Here is a 15,285-nt window from a genome sequence, read left to right on the forward strand (position 1 = left end):
ATATTTCCTGTTGCCTCAGCAGAAAAACATCCACAAATTATCACAATGTCTATCTAGTGCTTTATGGTAGGTGCTATGCATTGATTTACCTGTCACCTTTCTTCTGTTGGATATACAACCTATGCTTTGAACTGAATATTTCAAATTTGAACTCATCCATCCATAAGGCCCTATTTTAATCACAAACATTCCAGGTTTTGTACTTTTTTGAAGCAAATTTCAGTATCTTGACAGTATTTGGAGATTAAAGTAAAGGTGTTTTTTTACTTCTACGTGATCAAATATTCCATTCCCATTGAGGGTTTTTTTGTCATATATTCTTTTTAACTACAGGCACTAAAATGTAAAAATTAAGTTTTATCTTATCCTGACAAAACTTCAGTAAAATAAAAAATATCCAAAGTTACACAAGCCTAAACTCTATCAGAAACAAGTGATGGGTTCTCACTGTGATTTGTTTTGTTTTTTACCTGCCAAAATAGGTCCAGAGAACAGTAACAAAATTATAAAATAAAGAAGGTATAAAAAGGTTAACATTTGCAAAGAAATATCGAATAAAAACATTTTATGTTAAAAAACTTGAATTTTGTGGAAAACACAGACTTCTATGTTTATTACAAACTTGCAAAATTTTGTGAAGATATGTATTGTAAGTTCAGATTTATAGTAAAACTTGTGTATAGCTTCATAGATAGGATATCAGTAAATTTGACTATGTTTGTGAACAGTTAGTTAACTGATATATATTGCAGGGGTCTAGCTTACTTGTAGATAGGGGTAAGCATCATTAAGTGTAATTTACCAATGCCATAGATATTTCTTGTACACCTGTTAAAGATGATTTAGGGTCCATGTATATAAGAGAAGCATGTATAATTATTTGCAAATTACAAAATACTTAAAATGACTAAATTTATAAAAAAATTCTGTTGTTTTAAGGGTTCTTAATCTTTATTTTTAATAGTCTGAAAAGACCAGTTTAAACATGCAGAAAGAAGTTGTCCAGAAAGAACTTTCAAGCACTCGAGAAACTTGTAATCACCTATCTGCTCAGCTTGACTCAGCCAAAGAAGAAGTTCTTAAGCTTAAAGGTCAGCTGGACGAGGTAGAACATACTGCTCAGGTCAAACATACAGAACTGAAAATGGAAGCCATCAAAGATAAAGCAGAGGTTGAAAGAGAAAGAGATAGACTGGCTTCTGAAGTAGCAAGTACTAGCACTAGTAGTTAACAGTATATATTTTAGTGATAAGTAATCAAGTATAAAACTGTAGTTTTATTGAATGATTATTTCACTACTTTTTACTGTATGTAAGAGAGAGTGTCTTTTGACTCAAGTAATAGATCTAGCAGCTAGCTGTATGTGTTTGTACTACATTTCTTTTCATCAAAGTGAAAATAGAAAATATAATTTTCATTTCTTTGGTTTGCTGACCCATGCTGTGCTGATAAACCTTGAATAAGCAAAAATGCTCTAACCAGTAGATGGTCCCAAGATTCAAATGATGCATTAGGCCTCTATATTGTACATTATATTTTTTGTTGTACCTTTGGTGAAAAGGAATGAAATCTAATTAATCATTAAACAGTTAGTCTATTGTGTAATATCAAACAATAAAATAAATGCAGTGCCATAATTTTATTAACATGCTTAAAAGGATTTAGGATACTATATGGTGAGTTAAAAAAAAATAGAAACAAAAACAATGAATAGCATATGTTACTGGGTTAAACATATGAACAAAATGCAGATGTTGCAACTTTTAAACAGTTAAATAACTTTATTTGCAAGGTATCTTTAAACTTTGCATTTAAAACAATCTATGATTCAGTGTATTATAATATATAAACTTTAATATTTCAATTGCAATAGGAAATATTTAAGTAAATTCTCCATCTTAAATTACCTCTGTGTCACATAATGCATCTCCCCTTTCAATTCCATTTTGTAGATTTTCTCTCTCTTATAACATTTGGAGTCATCGTTGTAAGCAACAATCATAGGTAGGTTATAGCACTTACAAAGCACTGTTTTCTAACAAATGATGTATTTCTTCTGTTATAAAATGCATGTTTGAAAACTACCTCAGGGCTAAGGTGCTAAAATTAGAAACTTGTTAATTTAAATAACAAAACTCAAGTGAAACAAAATTAAAACAATTCATTATGATACTAACTTCAGGTGAGCAAGGGTTTCAGGTCATATGATGTAACCTGATAATTTCTCTCTCCTATGCTTTCCCATTTTAACCTTTATTTTGGGTTTAATTGTACTAAGTAAGGGAACCTCCAAGGGGAGGCTCTGTTTTAGTTTACCTCCTCTGGGATCTAAACATCCACCCACGTCTTTGTCGTGCATGATGACCTGTGAAGGAGAGGAGAGGAACCTGGTGGTTGATGGGTCCAACCCTAACACACCATTTTGGCCTTGAATTCCTGTAGATGGGCAGCTTTGGGGTGACCTCCTTGGGTCAGTCGGCTGGTCCACTTGGGCTAAGATGAAACAAGTACTCATGTTGGATGTTCTCAACAGGTGTTCTGGACATTGTATCTGATGCTGGAGTTTGGGTATATTGCTCACAAAACTTTGGCTGCAGTGTCCTTGTTTAGCATGGTAGTGCCTCCTCTCATACGGCTGGCTCCATGGCAGGTGGGGTCAGTGGGCTCCAAAATATTCCTTTTTTATCATGGATTCTCCAAATAAAATACTTAAATAAAATAGTGAGAAAACAGTCCATAAGTAAACGACCACGTCTTGAAGACTGCGCAGCAATTTTCAACATCTGTAACACTTGTTGTACCTCATTTTCTTGTACTACATTCTCTTTCAGACAAAACTTTGGGGCAGATGCCTCCCTTTTTCATTCAAAAGGGGTTAGAGGGACTTGCTAGCTCTCCAAAGTCAGTAAAGAAGCTTTGCTCTGGTGACATATTGGTGGAAACATCCACATCTCAACACAGTGAACTCCTCTTGCATTCAAAGATGATTGGGGATATACATATTGAGGTTACACCTCATGCTACTTTAAATTCATCACAAGGAATTATTGTTGAGAGGGATTTGAAGAACATCCCAAAGTCAGAGATTCTTGCTGGTTTCTCCACCCAAGGAGTTTCTGCAGTTAAGTGTTTCCCCACTCGCAAAGATAGAATTATGATGCAGACCAATGTCTTCATTCTGACATTTATATCAGCACATCCACCTGCCACTACCAAGGCAGGTTATCTTAAATGCAGGGTATGGTCATTCATTCTGAACCCTCTCAGATGTTTCCAGTGCAAGCGGTTCAGTCATTCGAAGATGTCATGTAGTTGTTCCTTGACTTGTGCTCATTGCGGTGGCAAGGTCCACATCCTCCTTGTCCTCTCTTCCACTGCTTGGGAAGTGGATCAGTGTTTTACGCTAAAGATATATTGTGCTCTTATTCGTTCGAAACTTGACTATGGATCACTGGTCTATGGCTCTGCCAGTACCTCGGACTTAAAAATGTTGAACCCCATTCATCATCAAGGACTTTGGCTCTGCACTTGCCCTGTTCAGAGGTAACACACAAAGCCTCATGAAGCTTCTTTGCACCTCTACTGTTTGTGACTGTCTTTACTATGTGCTTCAAAACTTTGTTCCTTACCAAAGCATCCCACCTGGGGTTGTGTTTTACTTCCTCGGTGAGCTATATATTTTCAGAAGAGTCAGTCTGCCATTGCTCCTTTTGGCCTTCGTATCCAGGTGCAGTTAGATGAATTGGGTCTATTCTTGGATAACATTGCTGTATCCACTGGTCAGCCCATCCCACCATTGCTTCTTACAGTCCCCAAATGTGACCTATTTTTAAGTCATCTGAGTAAAGCAGATACTCCAGATTTGGAATACTGTCTGTTATTTGCTGAACAATTTTCAAACTGTCTTTCCTTTCCTATTTATACAGATGATTCAAAATCAGATGACTGTGTGAGCTCTGCCATGGTTTGTTGTGGGTTGGTGGTTGCTCGCACAATCCCCTCTACAGCTTCTGTGTTCACTGCTGAACTGTGCATCATTTCTCTTGCTCTGAATCACATAGAAGCTAAGCAGTAGTCAAATTGCACTATTTATACTGACGTGCTTAGTTCTTTGCTGGCCCTGGAATCAATTCAGGTTAGTTCACACCCTGTTCTCGTCAATATTGAAAACAGATTGGCCCATTTCTCTTTAACGTGTACTTCTAACCAGTTTTTCAGGATATCGGGCCACGTTGGTATTTGAGGGAATGAACTCGCCAAAACTGCAGCTAAATCTGTCTGCTCTGGCACTGTCACTGCTGTGCCTGTTCCATACATGGACTATGGTCCTGTATTCAAAGCATGGCTCCACGCCAGTTGGCAGTCGGCTTGGAGTGAGCAACGTGAATACAAGCTTTTCCAAATAAAACCCTCTATTGGACTTTGGCCATCTTGCTACCGTAAGGATCGGAAAGAGGAAGTTGTTCTAAGTAGACTACGCATTGGTCAGTTTTTTAACTCATTGTTTTCTTTTATCTGTATGCACCAATGTGTTGTCTGTGTAACACTCAGGTCACAATAAGCCACTATTTTACTGTCTTGCTGTCATTGGGAGTCGTAATGACAGTACCATTTTAAACATGTTCTGTCCCAAGGTTTATCCTTAACGTTAGACAGTGTTATTGATGATTGTGACACTGACCACCTTGGAAATGTTTTTAGGTTTTGAAAGGCCATTAATCTTTTAAATGCTATTTAGGTCCAGCTTGTTTGATTTGAAATTAGAAAATGGCCATGATGTCAAATAACTTGAAACCAGGACTAGAAAGGCAAACTTCAGGTGACTAATGCTGCTGTTTGAACTACCTGTTAGTCATCCTGGTGAGTTATAATTAAAAATTTTCTTCAAGTCTTTTAAAAATTTTATTACTTTTTGAAAATGGCCATAATGTTAAACAACTTGGAACCAGGACTGGAAAGACCAACTTATGGTGACTGATGGTCGTTTTTGTACTTACCTATTAGTCTTCCTGGCGAGTTATGATAATTACAGTTATGCAACAGAAAGTCATCTACAACTTTAGTTACTATAGTTTTTCTCTTACTGCTGTAGACTAGATGTAAATATTGGTTTTATGCTATTTATTTATTTTGTAACTTTGTTTTGTTTAACCTTAATTTCTTTTTATGAATTTTACTAAATTTACTTTAATTTTTTACTTTTAATCACCGGATGTTTGGTTCAGATTTGCCTAGCTGGTTTGTGCCATAAAACACCAAATTAGTCAATCAGAAGTTGCTTTGTGCCATTAAATACCAAACCAACCAACCCATTTTTAACATTTATTGCTTTTCACATACTGAGAGAGGGTTCATATTACAATAAAATATCATAAGATAAATGAACAGCAAATAATCTTTTGTCTACTTAGGCTGTCCTATATGCCAAATTAAACTTGTCTTAAAAAAACAAAAAACAAAAAAAACCAGCCCTTATTATTTAAATTCTTATTAATATTTCCCCTAAATGAACTGCATCCACCACATCTGAAGACAAGCTATTCCAGAGGCCAAACACCCTGCTAAAAGAAATACTGTGTTAGCTGAAGATGACTTCCTTCTGTTAAAATTTATATTTATGTCTTGTAGTTTTACCTTTCTTACCAATAAATATGAAAAAAGATGCTGCTGCATCAGCACTGTGAATTTCCTTAACAATCTAAAATACCACAATCAGATCTATTTTAACTTTTTTTTTCAAGAGAGCAAGTTCAGAGATTTTAACTTTTCCTCATACAAAAAACTTTCTATCCCATATGTCATCCTAAAAACCCTTTATAACAATTCAGTGTCCTTTCTGATATAAGGAGCCCAAAGCTCAACACAGTATTCTAAATGTAGCCTAACTTAAGACCTATATAATGACATAAACTCTTTTGATTTGTATTCAATATTTCTGAATTGTAACTTAAACTACTTTTTGTCCTGCCACTAGCAACAGCATATTGCTTGGATGGCTTGAGAAACTGATCAACCAGAACTTCAAGATCATTTTCTTCCATAACACTTGAGGTTATTACCATCAAAATTAAACTCGGATCTAGTTTCGATATCCCACATGAATTAATTTGTAATTTTTAAATTAATGCCATCTATCATTTATTTGCCTAATCTATTAAATAACCTGAATCCTTTTATAAGGTAGTGTTATCCTCCTCACATCAGAAATTTAAACAACCTATTTACCATTCATTCAACTATATGCTTATTGTAAATCAAGCATAGTTAAGGTCCTGACACTAATCCCCGAGAAACCCCACTTGTAACATTAATCCAGGGTGATTGAACTTCATTTGATTACCACTCTGCTTTTTTGACTCTAGCTAGTTTTCTGTCTAATAAACCACCTATTCCCCTCACCTACAGAGAACTTTTTAACAAGTATTTTATTTGGCACCTAGTCAGATGCTTTCTGAAAATCCAGATACAACATATTCACACATGTACCCTCATCTACATAAGGAATAACATTTTCAAAGAATGCCTAAAGGTTATTAAGACAATATTTTACCATTATGAAACCATGTTAACTGTCAAATAAAATTAAATGAATGGAGTTGTGAAAGTTTTAGAATCTGAAGCTATTGAAATTAAAAAATATTGTTTTGTTACTATCTTAAGTCATTCAACAAAAAAAAAATGTATTTTTGATTTTATTTCATGTAAGGTAAAGGGTTAAAAAATTCGGACAAATTGGTATGACATATTTTATTTAAAATTCTGATCTTGTGTACAATGAACTTGTAACATTCACTAAAATCTTGCAAAATTTTGTGCAAATATATGTAGTCAGTACAGAATTATAATAAATGTTACTTTATATAGCTTTAGGTGTATGCAGTAAGTTTAATAGAATGATGTTGATGTAAGTTTAAGTGAAACAGTTTAATGTATGACTGACTATTCTTTGAAATACAAGAAAGAGAGATTTTTATCTGGCACAACAAGTACTAGATATAGTAGATAGCAGTAGGTGTTTGTGGGATAAGCAATTAAGTATAAAACATAGGTGTAAGAAATGTGTAAACTAAAGAGATAGAGAACTGTACTGCCATAAATAAAATAAAACTGTTTTCTTTTATGGTAATATTGTTGTGAGGCTACTTAGGAACATTCCATTTTAATTAAATTTATTAACTTCACCCAAACAATTTGATATAATTTAATCAACAGTGTTGATTTGATAAACATTTTTATTTAAAAAAAATTCATTACATGTTGTGTTTTATATCAATAATATTACATGCACAATTAATCAATATTTTAATAAAATGTGTGTTAAACAAATTTGGAATAAGGCTGTTAAAGTTAAAACGTAAACCAATAAATACATTGGTGTGAAACACTTCAGGATCAGACCTGTCATTGTTATTGTATATTAACACATCAGTTTATGTTTTCATTGGTGTTCTACTGCAAATTTTATACTACTATGTTAATTTTTAAGATGTTTTTAAAATTAACTTATGCTAGGTGATTATAATGATGAGGTTATTGTTAACATACCTTCAGTATATTTATATAAGTCTGGAACTAAATATTTGTTATCGATTGTCAAAGTAGCAAAACAATCTGTTAATGAGTGTTTGTGCTTAAATTTGTCTTATTGCCATTCCATTATTTTGGTTATACCCAGTATTGTTTAATAGGAATTGTAAATCTTTGGTGGCAAAGCTCAATAGTTTCAGGAAACTTATGATACAAGAGACCTTCTGTTAATTCCAGGGTCTTTTATAGAGGAATATCAATGTATAAAAATTCTGTATCAAAACTTAAAATTCTGCATTTCAGAATGAAAATCAAAATATATCTCTAATGGTATTTTCATTTTGTAAACTGTTCAAAGAAATTAACCAACTAATTTATGGTTGATTTGCATACATTAAAAACTTTATGCCTAACAAGCTATATTTCATGTGCTATTGAACACATATAAAGTATATGAATAACAGCCTGATGGCTTACTGCCGTAACATTTTCTTTGTGTGAATACTTTCTTTTAAATTCTTATAAATATGTTTGAAATTTCTGATTTTTATAGGAGCAATATTTTAACTTAAGAAACTTTTTGTTATTCAGCATATCTTCTTTAAAATTATAATTGTTTTTTTAGAAACATTTATCCATGTTTCTGCACCACAAAGAGGTGGTGTTACCTAATGCTACTGTCATGAAGGTTTTTGTGCTTGTCAAAGGCCTCAAATAAAGTTCTCCTCCCTAAGTATATTAACATATACTACTTCAGCCTGTAATGTATTTATGACAAAACTGTAGTTATTCTCCAGTAAGAGGGTAACACATTCTTTATGTACACCAGCTTTGAAACAAAAGTTTTGTTCCTTGGCACAACTTGGCTGAGGTGTTGTTTTTTTCTGATAATGGTAATTTTTGCACTTATTATAAATTTTTATGCAATTCATAGTGTATGTTTCCTTTCTTTAGTTTTCCTGATTATGAAGAAATACCAAATTTTAAATATTTCAGTTAGAATTTTGATTTAAATTATCTAAAGTTAGTGATAATTTTTTTAAATCAAGTTTGTAATTTTGGGGGACACATCCTATTGTCTGTGATAAGATTTCTTTGAGGGTATCATTTTCTGTTGTTTTAACCCAGTGTACAGGTTTTGTTAAATCATCATTAAACCAATGACCAAGGCCTATGTGTCATTGACATAACAGGTCAATTTGTATTTGTAAAAATAAGTCAGTTACGTGAATCATCTGGATTTCTAACTCATGTTTTCATGTTTCTGACATTTCTGATCTAAAATTCTTTAACAAAAGTCATTCAATGTTTTCATGGCAATTAGAAGCACTCTAGCAACTGGTGACTTTATTGCTATTGTGCACCACATAATTGGTTACATTCTGATCTTAGTTCCAGGATTCCTAACCTTCTGCTTTTGTTACTTTAGCTGAGCTTGCCCCATCTTCTAATAAGATTCACTTATGTTATTTTCACGTTCTTCTTTACTTCCACTTCCTTTTCCTTGATACGGATCAGATATTTCCACTATTGTTCTTTGTTTTGGGGTTTATATAGGTATGTATCTTTTTTGTTTCTCCAATTAGTTTTTGCTGAATTTTGGCCTATGTTATTGCAAGAATCTCCATTGCTCAAGTTTCTTCTTTCAGCTTTGGATCTCTTACTTTTCCTTTCTTTCACTAATCATCTACTTATCTTTGTTTCATACTTAATGAACTACTTCACTATGGACATATATTCACTTTTCACCTTTTCAAACTTTACATCACACCTTGTCACTTTTACTATGGAAGTTTTGCTACATGTTTCTGACTTTGATCTCAGTTTTTTTCTCCATTATATTCTGGTTATATTTGTTCCTGAGATCTGTTTCATTGGATTGTCGTATATTTTGGAATTTGCCTCTCTCAATCTTCTCTAAGTGTCCTGTGTGTTGCATACTTTCTTTGTGATGAAGTGTTTTTTGGGTGTTTCTTTTACTTTGGAATCATGAACTGATGCAACTCATCAGCAGCCATCTGCTCACTTTGGGTGATTACTTTTTAGACCAAACTGGGGGGAGCCTACTATGTCTCTCCTCCTCTGCAGCATCACAGGGTCACCCCCTATCCTGTTTCTAGTCCTTTTCCTGACTACTGAATATCCTCCCCTCTCTTCTGAGAACTGGCTGTCAGGGGTCTGAGGCAACCTGTTTTTGGAACCAACCCTCAGCTCTTGTTCAGTGGAAGATGTTCTTTTCCACTTTTTCATCTGTGGACTTCTCTTGCTGTAGACTACTGGATTACTCAGGTGTTTTTTTTTTCTGCCCTTTTATTCTCCATATAACTTGATCAGAATGCTATATAACAATTTCTTGACCCCCATCTGGAATTTTATTCCAGTCATTTTGCCATTCATATGAAGATAGGGGTTTGATGTTCTATCATAGATTTGTTCCGCTTGAACCAGTTTTGATATTTTTTTTATTGAAGATGGATGATTTTCACACTCCGAGTTCTCCAGAATATGGTTGACACAGATCAAGGTCTCAAACTCTTTGTACACATCCCAGTTTGTCTGTTAATTTTATGCTTCCTTTGGTTTGTTCACAGTTTTTGAACTTTTGACTCACAGCTCTTTGCTTAGATATTCCATTCTTGAGGCCCATTGGTTTATTATTCTTTAGACACTTTGCCTGTACATGTTCTATCCAGTATGGACTTCTCTGTTGTAACCTCCCTTCTCCTCTGAGAATCATCTTGTTGGTGGTGGCTGGTTTGGTTCTCCAGTTTAGTTTTGACTCTCACCATTTATTTCATTTAAGTGAGAAACTTTATTTGTATGTGGGGCAGGCTCAGCCTACTTCTTTAGATTTTTGAGGCATTTATATAACAAGCTGAAGAATATTATGTTAAATAATTCATAGGTAGTAGATATACTGGTTATTTATAGATACTAACACACAGAAAGGTTATTGTTGTTGTATAGTTGAAGAACATGCAAAAAACAATGTTTCTGTTTGATTATAGATGTGAAACTTGAATTGGAGATCTTAGAAGAAAAAGTAAGGAAGCAAAACCAAAATCTAACAGATCGAGAATTGGAGTTACAGAGACAGCATCATGCAGCTCGACATTATGATTTGGAAGTTATTAGAAAGCTAGAATCAGAAAAGTGAGTAATGAATAATAAGTTTTATTATTAAAGTATTCATGACTTTAATAAAAAACAAAATCTTTATTCAGAGTCATTGTTTTAGAAAGGATGCACCGTGATTAGAATATTTGAGATCCATCATATTTATAATTCAGGTTCACCTGATTAAATCTTGAAGATATACCAGTGTTTGTATTTATTAATTTAATATGTCTGTGTTTGCTGTATTCAGCTTCTTGCTTTAAAGCTCTAATGAAATAAACTATTCATTTTATCTCTTCTAACACTGTTAGTCTCACTTGAATAAAAATAAGTGTATATATCAATTGTGAGGCCTATAATAATTGTTAAGTCTTCTTTCTCTGGCCAAATGTCTCTTTTATGCAACTACTCTGTATTTTGTCTCTTTGCTGTTTCCCACTAATTTCATAATGTTTATGTTTATTACTAAATCATCCACTCCCTATATATCCAAAACATCAATTTCATACAATGTTCTATAATTTTGACATCATTGTTTATAATCACAATATACAACTCTCACCAAATTACATAACTTGTCATAATGTTTACTTCAAAATATTTGTTATCATAATATAAACAAAACTAAACAACTACAGGATATTCACTCTGAAAAGAAATTAATCACTTACATCTACATTAAATAGTCTTTTATATTATGACAAATATATTCCACTGTTTGAATATAAGCCATGTGCCATAGGACATATTCTAGTGCAGGGATGGCAAAGCTTTTTGAGTGTGTGTGCCCATATTGGGGATAATCTTCTAAAAATTTCTTTAACATGCCCATGGTAATTTTTAGCAGCATATTATCATCTATTATTATTTTGAATTATTTTAAATGAAACAGCTTTAGGAGTTGAATGTTATTAATAACTATACTAATTTGTAAGGAATAAATTAAATACATTAGTAACAATAATAATGGACTTTGTTTTTTTTTTAAGGAAAAAGGAGTCCTCTTGCTTATTTACATTTATTCATTGTTTTACTGTTAACAGACAGAATTTTGTGAAATGATAAGCTTTGTTTTATATTATGCAATATAAAAAAATTAACATATTTTACTCTTAGTGAGACTACTGCTACACCAAAGATGACAGATATTTTACAGCAGGCTTGCATTTGGTTGTTTTGAGAGCTATGCAGTACTAGTTTCATCAGCAAGTCTATTTCTATAATTATGCTTCACAAAGTTCATCACTGAAAATAATTACTTGCATAAATACATTGATGAAAAATACTGTTAATAATGCCATTGCAACATTTTTCAGACAGTCAAAAGCTTCAGGAATAGAATTTCAGAGTTTCAGGACATCATTTTCTGCATTATTCCAGTCACTAACCAATCTCTTTCAATATTTTCTAGTTCAGCTCTTAAGTTGACAAATGTTTGCCTTCAAATTGAGCTGCTTTGTAAATCAAATGGTTACATTTCAAAATTATCCAAGTCAATCCACTGCAACATTTCAAAATTCAGTTTGCATAACATTACACTGTCTGCTTACTTTACAAATTTTGCAGTTTCTTCAAGAAATGTAATCTTATTAAATCTTGAATAAATTGTTCAAACGTTGAATTAATGATGCTTGAAAATTGCATTTGCAATCTCCAAATGTAAATTTTCTCATGAGTTTCAGTATCTGTCGTGTTTTTTTAGGTTTGGAGAATACTTAAAAGTGCCATTGTAAATATCATGTTTAAAAATTTTCAGTTTGATTTCAAAAGCTTTTATGTTATCAAACATAACATCAAGTGTTTTGCCAGATTCCTGCAATTTGGTGTTCAAGTAATTTAAACGTGAGGAGAAATATTTAAAAGAATCAATCTTAAAAATCCACACAATATCAATTAATTCTTGACAAGTAAATTTTTCATTTTTTTAAGGACAGAACTTCTGCTTAGCCAGTAAACTTTATTGTACATAAGTAGTCCTGTCTACACTGAATTCTCCTATCTCAGTAAATTCTGAAATTGTCGTTTTTTTCTGAAAAGCATGCACAGAAATAAAATTAACTACCTTAGTTACAATTTCCATCACTTTTTTCAAGCTCCTTAAGGCCAGCTTTTGCACACAAAGCCTCCTTGTACATAATACAATGAAAGCCTACCAATGGATATACCACATATTTTGGAAATAGATTTATAAATCCTGCTTCTTAACCAGTCATACTGGGTGCACCATTAGTTGTCACGGAAACTATTTGTGAAACATCAACCTAATGACTGGATAATTCATTTACTATTATTTCAGCCCAGTTGGTATGTTCGGGTAATGTTATCAAGTTAACCAATTCATCTACAAAATCAAGCAATAATGGCTAGCTTAGCTGATGATGTGACATCAGTGCTCTCATCAAGACAACTGGAAAGGAATTTACATGCACCAATATCTTTTGTTAGCATTTCTGCTATGTTTGTTTCCATATTTAATATTCTATATTTTACTGTGTTTCTACTCGCTGGTAGTTCCTTAATGTGCTGAATAATTTTTTCCTTTTTCTGGAAGTCAAAAAGGGAAGGAGAACATTCTAGCTGTCATTCTTTAATATGCTTCCCATCATTAAGTGGTTTTTCCATGTTGAGCAATAATTTAATCTCAAAACTAGCAGCAGTTAAGTTGGATTTACCTGAACAAATTTCATCAAAATATTTGACTGCATGTTGTTGTTGCTGACTTCTTGAGAAATGTGTTCTTTTAGTTCTTGCTCACTCTTATCACAAAACCATTTATGAACAGTTTCACAATGTGACTTTACAGAGCAAGTCCAGCACATCACTGTTTCAGAACATAAGATACATTATGCTTTATCACCTTTTTTGATCAGTCTAAATCTTTTACTCCATGATTCTTGAAAATCTCTGCTGCTGCTCCTTCCAGTTGAACATTTTTGTTTCTTTGCTGGTTGAGCTGACATTCTGACAAGCTGAAAAAGGTAAATACAATTTGAAAATATCTAACCAATTAGCTTAAATACAATAACTTACCGTAACATAACAGCAGGTGAAAATTTGCCATTGATATAAAAATCTATAATTACCTAACTGATCAAAAATATACAAATGCCATGCCAAATAACATAATTTTAACAATATAATTCATATGTTTACTGCAAAACAATAAATGCATATTTACCATTATTATCACTAAATATCCAGTATTCACTCACAAACAACAGAAAAAACATATAAGCAGAGTAAAGCTAATACTAACAGCTTACTTCTATTTTTACTCAAATATTGATGTGTACACTAGGTGTGCAAGGAATTCAAAATGTGTCATCTGATGTCACATGTTCCCGCAACCACAAAGCTGGTGCAAAGATGACGCGAGACATCTCCTGTGAACATTTCTCACTGGTCCTGCATTAAAAAAAAATAATTTGCTGCTGCATTTGGCAATAACGATAATCATTATATACATTTATTATTACAGGTTAGTGTTAGGGTTTAAATAATCAAGAGGCAGCACTGAATGCTGCGTGCAAGCAAAATGTTTTTCTGTTCCACAGGTTTGCCATCACTGCTCTAGCCTTTTAATGTAAAAATTACCCCTGAGATTGAATATAAGATGTATATCTGTGTTTTTAAAGTAGGAAGTGTTCCAAAGACTTTATTGTAAAAAATATGCCCTATTGTTCAGTATAGGACATTTGCATTTTTAGTATGCTAATAAATATTGTACATTTCATCATGCACTTTCTCTCCAGTCTCTTTATTTAATTTCATGTTAGTTAATAAGAGATTTAGTATTGCTCCATAGTTGATATTTTGAGCAATACCCCTGTTACCTAACTGGCTTACCAGTTATAACTAATGTTAATTTTCACTTGATGTATAGCTGATATTAGTAATGACTCTTGTGTAAAGAGTAGAACTGCAATTGCAGTTGAACTTGTTTATGAACGTCTTTTCACATGAAAGATGTAGTTGAAGAGTTGATGTTGTGTAAAGAAAAAAGGCTGAAGTGATTTTTCTTGTGAGTAATTACACTGTTTGTGGGTAGGGAAGAACTGTAATGGATTTAAAAGGTAAATTACCTAATGTTTGTGTTTGAAGTTTGTAGTGGATATGTTTCTTATTAACCCTGTTGCCAAGGGTATTCTTTGTTGTGCATGATACAAGATTTGAGTGTCTTAAAGTAGAGCTGATTTAAATAATCTGTTATTTTTTGAAGTGAAGGATGGATTTGGAATTGATATAGATTAATGATTTACTATTTTTATTTGAAGATTAGAACTAGAATTGAAAGTGAAAGAGTTGGAGGATCAACAAAATGAAAAGGTCTATGAAGTACATTCTGAGTTAAATAAAGTACAGCAAAAATTACAAGCTGCTCTTGATAGTAAAATGGCTTCTGAACAAGAACTTATGACACTTAAGTAAGTGTTTTGCTGATTTTGGTTTTGAGCATATTATCTAGGAGTGTTTGTTTTATGTTGCTACTAACAGTGTTCATTTCAATATCTGTATAGTGTCAAACATATTTTAATTTTTAATTTAAAAAATAGTAGTTATTTTTCAGCTGTCTGGTTAAACTAAACATATGGGTAGTTATAATAAATAATAAGATTTGTAGTTAAAACACTATCAGTTTTT

General features: G+C 32.8%; 1 protein-coding gene across 2 annotated transcripts in view; it reads left to right on the plus strand.

The window, feature by feature from the left end:
- LOC143250578 (centrosomal protein of 83 kDa-like) overlaps positions 1-15,070 on the plus strand; it is a 32,714-nt gene extending 17,644 nt beyond the window's left edge. Inside the window, exons 7-9 of one of the 2 annotated variants that reach the window (XM_076501356.1) lie at positions 965-1,223; positions 10,536-10,680; positions 14,924-15,070. In XM_076501356.1, coding sequence (XP_076357471.1) covers positions 965-1,223; positions 10,536-10,680; positions 14,924-14,966 — 447 coding nt within the window. In that variant the 3' untranslated portion in view covers positions 14,967-15,070. Of the gene's footprint in view, positions 1-964; positions 1,224-1,952; positions 2,005-10,535; positions 10,681-14,923 lie in introns of those variants that run through there. The other variant, XM_076501358.1, reaches the window with a different exon arrangement.
- The last annotated feature ends 215 nt before the right edge of the window (positions 15,071-15,285 follow it).

Source organism: Tachypleus tridentatus, chromosome 5, assembly GCF_004210375.1.
Source record: "Tachypleus tridentatus isolate NWPU-2018 chromosome 5, ASM421037v1, whole genome shotgun sequence".
Taxonomy (NCBI): Eukaryota; Metazoa; Arthropoda; class Merostomata; order Xiphosura; family Limulidae; genus Tachypleus; species Tachypleus tridentatus.